Genomic DNA, 14,901 nt, shown 5'->3' on the forward strand with positions numbered 1-14,901 from the left:
GGATTTTTCTTCATCACTACACTACCAAATGGTTACAGTTTAGAATTCTTACCTCTTATTTTGAGGCCTTGTCGACTTTATTTAAATTTTAGAAAAAATCTGAAGACTAGTTTTTCACAGAGCTGATCTTACGTCTTTGGACTCAAGCGAATTGAATTGAATGTGATTTATGCATTGAGTAGCTTACAGTGTCATTATTGTAATTCCCAGACATTTTGGCCTGGCTTTCTTTTATTTGTGATCTGCCTTGGACTAAGTAGGTAGTGGCAGAATACAAGATATGATATATCACATAATATAACATATGGATGATATCTTACCGAAAGAGATTTAGCTTGGTGGCTACTGGACTATGAAATTCTCTTCCTATGGAAATTAGACTTGAACATGATAATGTGAAATTTTGCAAAATATTGAAAACCTGGTTGTTTAAGAAGTATTTGAGTAAAATTTTATTTGATTTTATTGATATTGCATTTATATAATGTGAGTATTGAATTTTAGTTAATTGTTATTGCTCCTTTTTCTGTGAACTGTTTAGAGGTTTTAGGTCAGTACAGTATATAAAAATTATATTTATTATTATTATTATTGTTATTATTATTATTATTATTATCTAGGGCTATACTGAATATTCTTATTCAGTTCGATTTGGCCCTGAATAGTACCCCAAATAAATATATTATTCATATTCAGCCAAATAGTGATTTAAATTTGAATACGAATAATCTGGGGCTGTATTGTGCTAAATCCTACTGAAATAAACAGTTGCCCCCCCCCCCCCCCCCCCAATATTGAAAACTATTTAACTGGCATGAGGAGCTTGAAAAGCGTGTGTCAATGGCAGAAGATATGCTGACGGAGGCTATGGCACAGATCCAGTCATTACAGATCGCCTTGCAGGAACAAGCATTGAAACTTGAGGATTTGGAGAATCAGTCCAGGCTCAATAACTTGCATTTTGTTGGAGTGCCTGAGTCCTTGCCAGAGCAGCGCTTGGGGTCTCTATTGGAAGAATGGCTTAAAAAAGAATTTATTGTTCCTGAGGGCCTGGGCCCCGTGTGCATCGCCTGGGCCGTCGCTGGGAGGGTGCAGTTCGGCTGCAGGTAGTCATTCCCAAGATACACAACTACCTCCACAAGCTAGCTATTGTCAGAAAATTTCGAAATAAGAGTGGCTCCTTGGATTTGGAGGAAGTCAATATAAAAATTTTTCAAGACTACTAGCAGGCTCTACAGGAGAAGCGATGCCGTTTTACACCTGTGTTTGACCGCTTGCATGAATTTAATTATCAATTCATGCTCATCTACCCAGCCACACTTAAATTGTTTGCTGAAGGACAATGGCAGCAGGGCTGCCGAGAGGGGGGGACAGGGGGGACAAAATTCCCGGGGCCTGGGCCTCCAAGGGGGGCCCGGCGCCGCAGTCCCACCTGCCACCGCCAGCGGGCTGGGCCCCTTCCATCTGAACCCTCACCAGCAGATGTGCTGTCTTCTGACTCTGGCGTGCGTGGCCCACACAGACGCGCTCCTCTCAGCTGATCTTCACTGTACTCTGCAGGGCTTCTGTGCACTTCTGCTGGCGGTGGTTTGGGTGGAAGGGGCCTGGCCCAGTGGCGGAGGCGGGTGGGACTGTGGCGCCAGGCCCCCCTTAGGGGGCGGTCTTGTCCCGGGCCTGGCCCAGTCTCTCGGCGGCCCTGAATGGCAGGCATTTAATTCCCCGCATAAAGTGTAGGATTGCATAGAGGACATCACCTCCTTGGGGGCAGCTTCAACCACGTGAACTTCTTAGCTGTGTCATTTGTTTACTTTTCAGATTGAGGTGTCTAAGAGTGAGAGTATATTTCTGCAAATTGCAGATGTGTGTTTTAAGCTTGTTATGTCATTTTTGCAGATAATTGGAGTGAGGTGTCAGATTTCATCAAAGTTTCAAGCTTTTCCTAGAGGGTTGCCATATTTCACTTGTCGGGGGGGGGGGGAGGGGGTCCAGGGTACCCCGGCATGTAGTGTGTGTCTTGCTTACTAGCGCATTAGTGCTGGTGAGCCAAGGGTTTGTTATTTGTGGGATTTTGGGATGGGTATTTGTAGGGGAGGGGGAATTTTGGGTTGGGGTGTAGGTTTTGCCTGGAACAGTAGGATATCCTTTTCTTATACATACTGTGCCAATATGGCTTGAGTGGCTCTAGACTCCTGGGAAGAGGTTGGGCATCCTAGGAGTTTTGGAATAAATTCTTGGTTATTACTCTTGACATTTCCTAGGTTACCATTTTAGTGGGGATGTTTGGTACGACTAGGCTGGTATCCTAGAGCATGAGCAGCATCACATCACCAATTAAGCATACAAAACTTCTGGCAGCATTGCAGCGCCAAGAGATGCATGTTGCTTACCTTCAGGAGACCAGGCTATCAGATTTGGAGCAAGAGAAATTAAAATGTTCTTGGGTGGGTCAAGTGTTTTGTCCCTTTGCCCCTCAGCAGAGGAATAGGGTTGCAGTGCTGGTCCATAAGTCTTTGCCTTGTGAGGTTTCCCCTTTATATAAAGATGCTGAAGGGCATCTGTTGCTTCTGAAGCTGCTTCTTCAAGGGAAAACCTTTATACTTTTAGTGGTTTATGGGCAAAATGTATTCAATTCTGCTTTCCATTGGAAAATTGTGCAGCTCTGTGTACCTTATGATGATAAATTTTACTGGGAGATTTTAATTTGGGCATGGACCCTGCTATGAGTTGTTCTACTGGATGGGGTAGTTCTGCTTCTCAGGGGACATCTCCGCTTAACCAACTTAGTAGACCATTGAATAGACCCCTGGCGTTTATATCATCCTTTCTGTTTAAAGATATATTACTGGCTAATAAGAAGCGTGTTAAAAGTTTTTTGTTATATATTGCATAATTTACAACTATAATAGTACATGCACTTTCTTGTATATGATCTGGCAAGCTTGTATATGCTGTATTATATTCCAGAGTCAGAATTAATGGGTGAGTGGAGTATGAATGGTGATGAATGAGTATTTTAACTGTTTATATGTGTCATATGTTTGGTATAGACACATTGATGAAATAAAAAGCAATGTTTTGATACAATTAATATACTGGAGTCTTTATGAATGAAGTTTATATCATCCTGCCAAATATGACTATATGTACCTCTCTTGATCCCATGGCACAATGTCTAGACTTGACTATATTTTGGTGCAGGAAGGCATGCTTTCGCTAGTACATTACTACTATTACTTAACATTTCTAAAGCGCTACTAGGGTTACGCAGCGCTGTACAATTTAACATAGAAGGACAGTCCATGCTCAAAGAGCTTACAATCTAAAGGACAAGTGAACAGTCAGTCCGATAGGGACAGTCAAATTGGGGCAGTCTAGATTTCCTGAAAGGTAAGAGTTAGGTGCTGAAAGCAGCATTGAAGAGCTGGGCTTTAAGCAAAGACTTGAAGATGGGCAGGGAGGGGGCTTGGCGTAAGGGCTCAGGAAGTTTGTTCCAAGCATAGGGTGAGGCGAGGCAGAATGAGCGAAGCCTGGACACCCTCGCACCATCCACCTCCCATCCCACAAAGCGTACTAATCTGTTTATATGGGACCCCTCAAGGTCTCCGATCATAATATGATTTGGTTTGACCTGGAAGTAGATCCTTTTTATGCACAACACCCAGGCTGGCACTTTCCTGCCTATTTGTACAAAAATGAGTAGTTTAGTAAATAACTTTTGGTCCAGTGAGAGGATTTCTTGTCTTTTAATAAACAGCATGCTGGAGAGCCCTTATTGTTTTGGCCTACAGCGAAAGTGGTACTTTGCAGGGCTTTAATAGCTTATATTAGTGCTAGGAATAAACGCATAGCCCAGGGACAACTTTGCCAGGTGGCACTTTTATTTGTGTGCCTGCCCGTGCTGCCTGTGATACTATTGCTGCTACTAAGGCAGTTTCATGCTTTTGGTAATAAGCCTGGGAGAATGCTGCTCGAGTGACTAAGCAACTGGGGGATGGACACCATATATTGGCCTTATAGAAAGAAGATGGTAAGGTCACATCCAAGGGTGCAGATTTGGCTACCTTATTAACAAAGTTTCTTACCCAGATGTAAGCTGGGGGTGAGGAAGGGAAATTTCAGGCCACCTTGATGAATTATCTGGAAAGGTTCGGTATGGCTCGTTTAACTCCAGAGCAGGTTGCTTCTCTGAATGCACCATTCACAGCAGAAGAGCTGAAGCAGGCCATAAAATCAGCTCCCTTGTGTATGACACCAGGCCCTGATGGCTACACCAGTGAATTCTATAAATGAATGTCTCTGCAACTCACTGGCCATTTACTGGCCTACTACCAGGCAGTCGTTGAGGAGGGTTCTTTCCTAGTTCATAAAAATGTAGCCCTAATTAGTCTCCTTCCTAAGCCTGGTAAACCGAGGGATTCACCTGATTCTTATCAGCCAATTTCATTGCTAAATGTGGATTTGAAATTGTTTCCCCATATACTGGAGGATCACTTGGCATGGTATCTTCCTCACTTTGTGGGCTTAGAGCAGGTGGGGTTCATCAAGGGGTGCCGATTGGTACTCAATGTCAGCTTTTTGTGCTGGCTATGTCTCAGTGTCAGAGCCATGATGAACTGGATTGCTAGTGAGCCTAGATGCATAAAAGGCTTTTGATAAAGTCCAATGGCCTTTACTTTTTTCAGTGCTTTCTTATGTGGGTCTTCAGGGATGGTTCTATCAGTCTATACAGGCTCTATACATAGGACCCAGTGCAGCCCTTTTGATTAATGGGATTCGTATACTGCCCTTTTCAATTAGTTTTGGTACGTGCCAGGGTTGCCCCCTTTCCATTTTACTTTTTGTGTTATCTTTATAACCTTTGCTTTGTCATATCCAGATATCTCCGGGGATTGCTGGTGTACAGGTAGGCCCTGGTGTCATTAAAGTACTAGCTTTGGTTGATGACCTACTTACTTCATACTACTGGCCATGCTGTACTGAAAGAACATAAACATTTGGGAATTTTTCATAGGCCACTATGCTTAGTGTGGAGATGGCTTTGCCACCTACATCACTTCTCTGCTGCAGTTACTCCATTTTTGACAATAGTCCAGAACCCAGATTTTTTTTACCAGGATCTGAGTCTCAAACTTCCTTGGATTGGCGTGCTAAGGGACTACACTATCTCTATCATGTGCTGAGACTCCGACTGTTTGTGGAAATGCAAGTCCAATATCAGTTCCCGGCACGTGACTACTTTGCCTATCTACAGTTACAGCATTATGTGAATAGTTTGCCCTGGGAACAGCTCTGTGAGGATGTGCAAGAGACTTTGTCTGAGGCATATACTCTAGGCTGACAGCAGCTAGTTCCCTTGGCCTTTCATTATAAATTTATTTTGGAACAACACCTGACTTGGACTTTGCTCATTTGATCTCTATGAAATGCTGATCTGGCTATTGACGTAGAGGAGTCTTGTCTGTGCTCCTGCTTGTTTGCTATTTATAAGGTCACTCCCAATGTTCAATTGTGGGATCAACACTACAAGTTTCTTCTGTGATTTTATGTTTCTCCAAGGCATGCCTACCAGGCTTAAATTTCTACTACAGACTCCTGTCCTAAATGCTTGGTGCAACCCTGGGTCATATGTTTTGGTTTTGTCCAGTGGTGCTAGCTTTTTGGTAGTCCTTAATTGCCTTTCTGAATCTCCTTTGGGAATGCCCCTAAGTTGTGTCCCAAAGATACTTTTTAGAAAATATGATCAGGGGAAGTCTGAACGTGTTGGCCACTCAGAATTCCTGGCCCGTGCAGTGTTGATGGCTCAACGAGTGATTCTTCTTCACTGACTTTCTTCGGAACCTCCGTCCTTGGCTATTTGGTGACAGCAGATGATTCTTTTGTTACAGATGCAGAGACTTGGTATACAAGATATTAAGTCGCCTCAGGGACATCAATTTCAGAGAATCTGGGAGCGCTTCTGGCAGACCCTAACTCCCAGAGTACGTAATAGAGTGCTTAATCTATCTTCTTAAATTGGTATATATGTTTAGAGCTATGGCTCTGGCTGTTCTAGGTGGGTGAGTGGGGTCTGGGATGGTTATGTTTCTTGTACTTTGGAAAAATGTGCTTGATCTAATTGATTGTGTTGTTGGGCTCAATCAAAATTATTTAAATATAATTATCCTGCCTAATACTGATCTGAACAGGAAGTGGTTATGCATACTTATATTCAAATTCCATCTATACACCCCACATCTTCACCTACATACCTCAAAAAACACCCCTCATACTCATTTCCACTCCCCTAAACATAGAGTGTACCTTTAATTCCTCTATAAACAACCACACCCATACCCATGCATCCACACATTCCATATCAACCATTAAATCCATGCCCCAACACCATCCACCATCCATTTCCCCTGCACAATGCCTTTTTGCTTCTACATTCTTTTTTTTTCTTTATTTCAATATTTGTTATTCACCTCTTAAAGGATGTCAGGCAATTACATTTAGTGCATGCTATTACAAAACAAAACAGAATATGAACATGTATGTCCCTAATGATTACCTACATTCCAAGAAGAAAATAGCAAGACCGTCTATAAATCTATGTTGCCTAGTATTTCCAAAGCAATGCCTGTGCAGGCTTTCCCTAGTTGTGTCTCTTTCTCTGTCTCTTCTTGTCTCTGACTGTTTCCATCGTCTTCAATCTCTATCTTCTCTTCTGTCTCCTCGTATTCCGTGCATCTTAAACAGTCCTCCTTGAGCACTAATCATACTTGCCTTACTCACCTTTTTTCCAGAAATACTCTTTTCTCCACTGACACAGGATAAGATGGTCCTATACAAGCTTAGCAACCTTCCGGTCACCACTGTTTACTAGTGACCTCCAGCTGCAGAAGAATATATTCCCACAAGGCTAAAGGATAATCTTTCTCTTCACTAGTAGCAATACTAGTGTTAGCCAACAAAGAAAACTGCTAGGAAGGGGACACTCACCTCCATGTGAGGAGGTTCTTGGACCACACAGTGCCACTGAGAGAATAACGTTTCCTTCGCCGTCTCATGATTTCTGAGGTGCCAATTATATCCGGAAGGGAACAGCGGGGTCTCTGCATCATCTTAATGGTGTCTTCATCTAAAGGGAGACAAAGTCATAGAGATAAAAAAGATCAAGAGATAGAGAGACAGACAAAGAAGAAAAGAGAGAGAGAGAGAGAAGTAGAAGAAGAAATAGAGATAAATGGAGAGACAGAGAAGATGTAAAATGAGACAGGAAAATAAATAGAGAAAAAGAGAGATATACAGAGATACTAAGGGAAAGCTCAAGATCACAGAGAGAAGGAAAGGAGGAGAAAGACAGCAACTGGGAGATATGGAGGAGCATTTTCAATATAATGTCCAAATCTGATTGGTTCAAAAATTGCCCTATTTTAGATATTCTTGTGCTCAGTGTGTCTTTCTTTTAGGGCCATTTTCAAACAAAAAAACATTCAAGGAAAAACCTTTTTAAAACCCAAATCAATGGAATGCCTGGGGGGCTACTAAACTGACCACACAGAAATCCCAGCAGAGCAGTGGGGCAGCCTGGGAGCACTGCAGTGAACCTCACATAAAAAGTCCCAGGCAAGATAAGAGAAGTTTTTCAAAATTTTTTTCAATCACTGTATGGCTCGGGGGAAGAGAGAGGTTTAAGCACAGAGCTTTATCTGGATAATGTCTCAACCCCTAAAATTCAACCGACAGAACGAAAAATTCTGAACGCTCCTATTAGTTGTGATGAAGTAAGTTGGGCAATAGGTTGTAGTAAATTGGGTAAATCTCCGGGCCCACACGGGTTTAAAGCAGAATTTTACAAACTGCTGGGAGACTCGATAGTACCGTCTTTAACTCAAGCATTTAATGCCTGGGTAGACCAAGATCATTTGCCGGGACACCTTAACTCGGCCCAGATAATAGTTTTGCCTAAACCTAAAAGGGACCACACCTTGGTAACTTCGTATAGACCTATTTCGCTTCTCAACCAAGAAGTAAAATTATTTGCTAAGATATTGGCGAATAGGCTACGACGTGTTCTCCCATGCATTATTCACGAAGCTCAAGTGGGGTTTGTTCAGGGAAGATCAGTGGCACGAAATCTTAGGTGTATTCTAGCATCCCTGGAACGCCTGGAGGTTGGGGGTGAATCATCAATTATGATTAGCTTCGATGCCGAAAAGGCATTCGATCGGATGGAGTGGCCTTTTCTGTTCTCTATCTTGGACAAATACGGGATCCAAGGCTGGTTTGTGAGGGCGATAGCGGCATTGTACGAATCACCAAAAGCTAAGATGTGGGTGAATGGAATGTTTTCTGAGGAATTTGAAATTAAGAGAGGGACTCGGCAGGGATGTCCGCTGTCGCCCTTACTTTTCGCATTATATATGGACCCATTAATCCGAGATATAAATCAATGTTCCACAATTAGGGGAGTGTGGCTTGGAGAACAGGAATTTAAGGTAGCGGCTTTCGCTGATGACTTGTTGGTATTGTTAACAAACCCACAGGAGTCATTAGGTGATCTTTTGGAAGTTTTTTCAGAATTTGGGGCATACTCTGGGTTCAAATTGAACTACGACAAGTCAGAAGCGATGGCCATAACAGCAGATACTCGTAGAACATGGAGGGGACAATTTCCACTGAAATGGGTGGAGGATTCATTTCGCTACTTGGGCATTTATTTAACACCAAATACAAAGGGGCTTTATAGAACAAATGTGCAGTGGCTGTTAGACAAAACAACAATTGGAAGCCTGGAAAGGACTGACATTGTCATTATCAGGGCACATATGTCTAATTCGCATGGTAATTCTCCCCAGGTGGTTATATGTAATGCAAACTCTGCCTTTGCAGTTGTTACAGAAAGATATAAGGATGTTTTACCGTATAGTGACGAAGTTCTGTTGGGCATATAAGAAGGCAAAGGTGCGAATGTCACTATTACTGGGGGGTGGGGGGGTGGAATCAGGGAGGAATAGGCTTGTCCAATATTAAATATTATAACCTTGCATGCAATTTGAGACATGTGCGGGATTGGATCTATAGCTCGGATTATCACACACCTCTGGAAATAGAAAAAGAGCTATTTAAACCATATCAGCTAGTGTCATTACTGCAAGGGGATAACAAGTCTTTGCCTCAGTTGATGAGAAAATCAGTATTGCTAAGCCCCGTATGGGAAGCGTGGAGATTCCTGGGTAAACAATTGGGAGGTGACCCGAGGGTAACAGAACTTCTAATGATAAGGGGGAACCCAATGTTCAGACCTGGACAAGAGAATTTGGTGTTCAGGCGGTGGGAGGCTCAGGGTCTCCATAACTTGGGAACAGTGGTAGATCAGACAGGGGTGCCTAGAGCTCTGGACATGTTGATTCCGCGGGAATCAATTCGCTGGGGTGACAATTTTGCCTACTGTCAGCTGAAACACTATGTTCACTCTCTTGACAAAGAAGCACTTAAGTTTAAATTGGGAGAGAAAATACAGAATTTATTAACGGAAATTTCAGAGGAAGCACCAGCCATATCCAAGCTACAGAAGAAAATCTGGACATTGGTACCTGGGAAGGAGCTGACCCAGCTTAGGAGAAGATGGGAGTTGGACGTGGGATGTGATCTTGCTTTTTGGGATATTGCAGCTCATCTTAAGGGTATTCCCCAATTAATTAGCGGGGCAGGATATCGAGAATGTGCATATAGAATTGTTCACAGAGCCTATTTTTCACAGGTTCAGCTATTTCGGGCAGGGGGAATTGAAACACCTACCTGCCCGAAGTGTAAAGCTGCTGATAATTCTCTATACCATGGGCTCTGGGAATGTCCGGTTATAAAATGTTTTTGGAGGAGGGTGACAGCTTTCCTCTCCCTTTTGACGTCAAGCCATGTTCAGGGGACACCTATTCAAGTGGTGCTTGATTGCCCGGGTTCCTTTGGGAGGCTCAGAGCAGGAGAGGTGCTGTTGTGCTGTAAGCTATGTTTGATTGCGAGAAAATGTATAATGCAACAGTGGACTTCATTGGATGCACCAGAATTCTGGCATTGGCGTAACCAAATACATCAAGTACTTACATGGGAAGCACAAGAGGTTAGAGGCTCATTTAAACGTAAAACCCGATTTTGGAAGCTCTGGAATCCTTACTTATCCAAGTTATCACATCAGGGGAGAAGCCTAATCCTTAACAAATTATGAATATAGGGGGTAAAGGTTTTGATGTTTATGTAGAGAATCTATATGAGATAAAGTGGGGGGGGGGGGGAGGGGGGATATAGGGAAAATTTAAGAAGGTTCAAAAATATGAGAATGGATCTGGACGATGAGTTGTTGTATAACTTGAAGATATTAATGTATATACTTGCTGAAGATTGTAATTCTGAGTTGTTTATTTTTTGATCTCAATAAAAAAAGTTGAAAAAAAAAAAAAGTCCCAGGCACACATCACATCATAACCCCCTTTGAGATTTAGACAATCGGAATAGAAAAACATCTTAAAAACGAGTTTCGGAAAAAAAAAAAAAACAACAACATTCATCTGCCCCTTTGGGCCATTTTTTCAACATTTCTCTGTTTCGAAAATGATTCCCCTAGTATGCTGATGTCATAGTCAGCTCACACTTTCAATTTCCTACAAGATTAAGGAATATACAAAAATCTACACAACTTGAATGTAAATGTGTATTCCCTGTACACAAATTAATTCACCAAGGGGGCCTTTTTACTAAGCCATGGTAAAAAGTGTCCTGTGCTAGCTTTGGCGTATGAAATTGATATGCGCTGGGCCATTTTTTTACTACGTTGGGGAAAAGGCCTTTTTTTAAAATGGAGCAGTAAATGGCCATGTGCTAATATTAAAATTAGCACGCGGCTATTTATGGCCTGAACCCTTACAGCCACCTATTAGAAGGTGGTAAGGGCTCATGTGCTACATGTGCGGTAATCAGGCAGAAGGTGGCAATGTAGCCACACTACCGATTACTGCTGGGAATGCCCCCCATGGTAGAAAATAGAAAATTATTTTCTATTGCAGGAAACTGCACACGCCAACTTCAGAACTGCCACTGAGAGAAGATGACATTTCTCTGGTAAGTGAACGCTACTTTGCTTGTGCTTTGGGAACTTAAAGATTGGGGTTTAAAGGAGGAATTGTAGGTTAGTGTTAGGCAAACTTAAAAAGCAAATTTCAACAGCTAACAGAAAACAGCTAATCTCCATAGTCTTTTCCACTTAGTTTTAAAAGCCTTGTACCACAGCATTAACAGATAGAATCTAACAGCCACTGCAGGATCTAATTTAGTATTCCCCCCCACCCCTAGGACAACTCCTCATTTATAGTCAGTTATTGTAATTAGGGTAACAAGCAAGGAGTGCTCTTATAGCGTTTTAAATACATTTCATTACCAGCTCGCAGAGTAAAAAACTTGCATCAGGCGTGGATGCTGTTTAAAAACGCCATCCTGGAGGTTCAGGACAAATATATTCCACGTATTAGAAAAAAGGGAAAAAAGACTAAACGTCAGCCGGCGTGGCTAAACAGTAAGATAAAGGAAATCATTAGAGCCAAAAAACAATCCTTCAGAAAGTGGAGAAGAGAACCAACTGAAAGTAACAGGATAGATCATAAGGAATGCCAAGCCAAATGCAAAGCGGAGATAAGGAGGGCAAAAAAGGACTTTGAGAAGAAATTAGCGTTGGAAGCAAAAATACATAGTAAAAACTTTTTTAGATACATTAAAAGCAGGAAACCGGCCAAAGAGTCGGTTGGGCCGCTGGACGAAAATGGTGTTAAAGGGGCGATCAAGGAGGACAAAGCCGTAGCGGAGAAATTAAACGAATTCTTTGCTTCGGTCTTCACCGAGGAGGATTTGGGGGGGACACCGGTGCCGGAAAGAATATTTGAAGCGGGGGAATCGGAGAAACTAAACAAATTCTCTGTAACCTTGGAGGATGTAATGGGTCAGTTCAGCAAGCTGAAGAGTAGTAAATCACCGGGACCTGATGGTATTCATCCCAGAGTATTAATAGAACTAAAAAATGAACTTGCGGAGCTACTGTTAGAAATATGCAATCTGTCCCTAAAATCGAGTGTAATACCGGAAGACTGGAGGGTAGCCAATGTTACTCCGATTTTTAAGAAGGGTTCCAGAGGAGATCCGGGAAATTATAGACCGGTGAGTCTGACGTCGGTGCCGGGCAAGATGGTGGAGGCTATTATTAAGAATAAAATTGCAGAGCATATACAAAAACATGGACTGATGAGACAAAGTCAGCACGGATTTAGTGAAGGGAAGTCTTGCCTCACCAATCTAATGCATTTTTTTGAGGGGGTAAGCAAACATGTGGACAATGGGGAGCCGGTTGATATTGTATATCTGGATTTTCAGAAGGCGTTTGACAAAGTGCCGCACGAAAGACTCCTGAAGAAATTGCAGAGTCATGGAATCGGAGGTAGGGTATTATTATGGATTAAGAACTGGTTGAAAGATAGGAAGCAGAGAGTAGGATTGCGTGGCCAGTATTCTCAGTGGAGGAGGGTAGTTAGTGGGGTCCCGCAGGGGTCTGTGCTGGGTCCGTTGCTTTTTAATGTATTTATAAATGACCTAGAGATGGGAATAACTAGTGAGGTAATTAAATTCGCCGATGACACAAAATTATTCAGGGTCGTCAAGTCGCAGGAGGAATGTGAACGATTACAGGAGGACCTTGCGAGACTGGGAGAATGGGCGTGCAAGTGGCAGATGAAGTTCAATGTTGACAAGTGCAAAGTGATGCATGTGGGTAAGAGGAACCCGAATTATAGCTACGTCTTGCAAGGTTCCGCGTTAGGAGTTACGGATCAAGAAAGGGATCTGGGTGTCGTCGTCGATGATACGCTGAAACCTTCTGCTCAGTGTGCTGCTGCGGCTAGGAAAGCGAATAGAATGTTGGGTGTTATTAAGAAGGGTATGGAGTCCAGGTGTGCGGATGTTATAATGCCGTTGTATCGCTCCATGGTGCGACCGCACCTGGAGTATTGTGTTCAGTACTGGTCTCCGTATCTCAAAAAAGATATAGTAGAATTGGAAAAGGTACAGCGAAGGGCGACGAAAATGATAGTGGGGATGGGACGACTTTCCTATGAAGAGAGGCTGAGAAGGCTAGGGCTTTTCAGCTTGGAGAAGAGACGGCTGAGGGGAGATATGATAGAAGTGTATAAAATAATGAGTGGAATGGATCGGGTGGATGTGAAGCGACTGTTCACGCTATCCAAAAATACTAGGACTAGAGGGCATGAGTTGAAGCTACAGTGTGGTAAATTTAAAACGAATCGGAGAAAATTTTTCTTCACCCAACGTGTAATTAGACTCTGGAATTCATTGCCGGAGAACGTGGTACGGGCGGTTAGCTTGACGGAGTTTAAAAAGGGGTTAGATAGATTCCTAAAGGACAAGTCCATAGACCGCTATTAAATGGACTGGAAAAATTCCTCATTTTTAGGTACAACTTGTCTGGAATGTTTTTACGTTTGGGGAGCGTGCCAGGTGCCCTTGACCTGGATTGGCCACTGTCGGTGACAGGATGCTGGGCTAGATGGACCTTTGGTCTTTCCCAGTATGGCACTACTTATGTACTTATGTACTTATCTAAGAAGGAAATACTAAATTGCCGGAGAAAGTGGTGAAGGCGGTTAACTTAGCAGAGTTTAAAAAGGGGTTGGACTGTTTCCTAAAGGACAAGTCCATAATCCGCTACTAGACGGACTTGGAAAAATCCAAATTCCAGGAATGACATGTATGTAATGTTTGTACGTTTGGGAGGCTTGCCAGGTGCCCTTGGCCTGGATTGGCCGCTGTCGTGGACAGGATGCTGGGCTCGATGGACCCTTGGTCTTTTCCCAGTATGGCATTACTTATGTACTTATGTACTTATGCTACCCTGGTTTTTTACCAAAATTGTTTTTTAATGCATGAACGCCTTGGAGACATACATTTTTTGCAATAATTAATGTAGCACACAGTTCTAGCAGTTGTATGGGTTTTGAGAAAATTGAATTCTTTGCAGGCTATGATAACCTCTGATGAGAGAGACCCAAGAGTTATTGGAAATTTTGGATTACATAACTGTGAGACATATAGATTTCTTCCTGAGTTATATGTGTGTCATAAACTTATTCTCTTCAATATTCAGTGTATGGTAGTCAGCATATTTTAAGCTGACAGCCGCAGGCTGAATTAATCCTGGATAATCAATTCTGAGCCGTGTCTGGCCACCGGGTTTGAATGCCTGCGTCAGCACCAATACCCAGAATTTATCCAGGCACCGGCCATTATTCAGACTGGTGCCTGGGTAGCTCGGAGCATAATGTTAGGACTGCCTTTTTGCTGTTGTAGCTTTATTCACTTACTCACCCTGTTAACAGACCTAATGTCACTACTAAGTGAATTAATTCTGGCTGTTCCATGGACTGCCCCAGCATTAACTAGATAGTGCCACAGAGCTGATATTCAGTGGCACTGTCCGGTTAGTGCTGGCGTGGTCCAGGGATGACGCTTTCCTGCCTAGTTAAATTCATTTGAATACTGGCCCATTATTTTTCTGATTACACAACATAGCAACAAAGTTGTCATTATCCAAAATGAAGAGAGTAAATGGACAACATACTAAAGGATCTGTTTAGAATTAGAATTTATTATTTCTAATCTGCCTTTATCCAGGGCAGAGTACAACCCAACATACATAAAATAGCATCCACAAACATTTAACATATATAAACAGCCAAAAAAGGCAAGCACAGCTCAGAAAATATCACACTGTCCCATACAAAGCAAACTACTAAATTATTGCTGCTAACAGACTTAATTCAAAGTCAGTGTCATAGTTAGATGGCCAATTTTGGGTGGGCCTGAGCC

The 14,901-nt window shown here is 42.5% G+C and overlaps 1 protein-coding gene across 1 annotated transcript in view; it reads right to left on the reverse strand.

Moving 5' to 3' along the window:
* Nucleotides 1-14,901, reverse strand: part of MMP25 (matrix metallopeptidase 25) — a 426,665-nt gene that overhangs the window by 222,174 nt on the left and 189,590 nt on the right. Inside the window, exon 3 of the mRNA XM_030210435.1 lies at nucleotides 6,982-7,120. Coding sequence (XP_030066295.1) covers nucleotides 6,982-7,120 — 139 coding nt within the window. The remainder of the gene's footprint in view (nucleotides 1-6,981; nucleotides 7,121-14,901) is intronic.

This window comes from Microcaecilia unicolor, chromosome 7 (assembly GCF_901765095.1).
Source record: "Microcaecilia unicolor chromosome 7, aMicUni1.1, whole genome shotgun sequence".
In the NCBI taxonomy this organism is placed as follows: domain Eukaryota; kingdom Metazoa; phylum Chordata; class Amphibia; order Gymnophiona; family Siphonopidae; genus Microcaecilia; species Microcaecilia unicolor.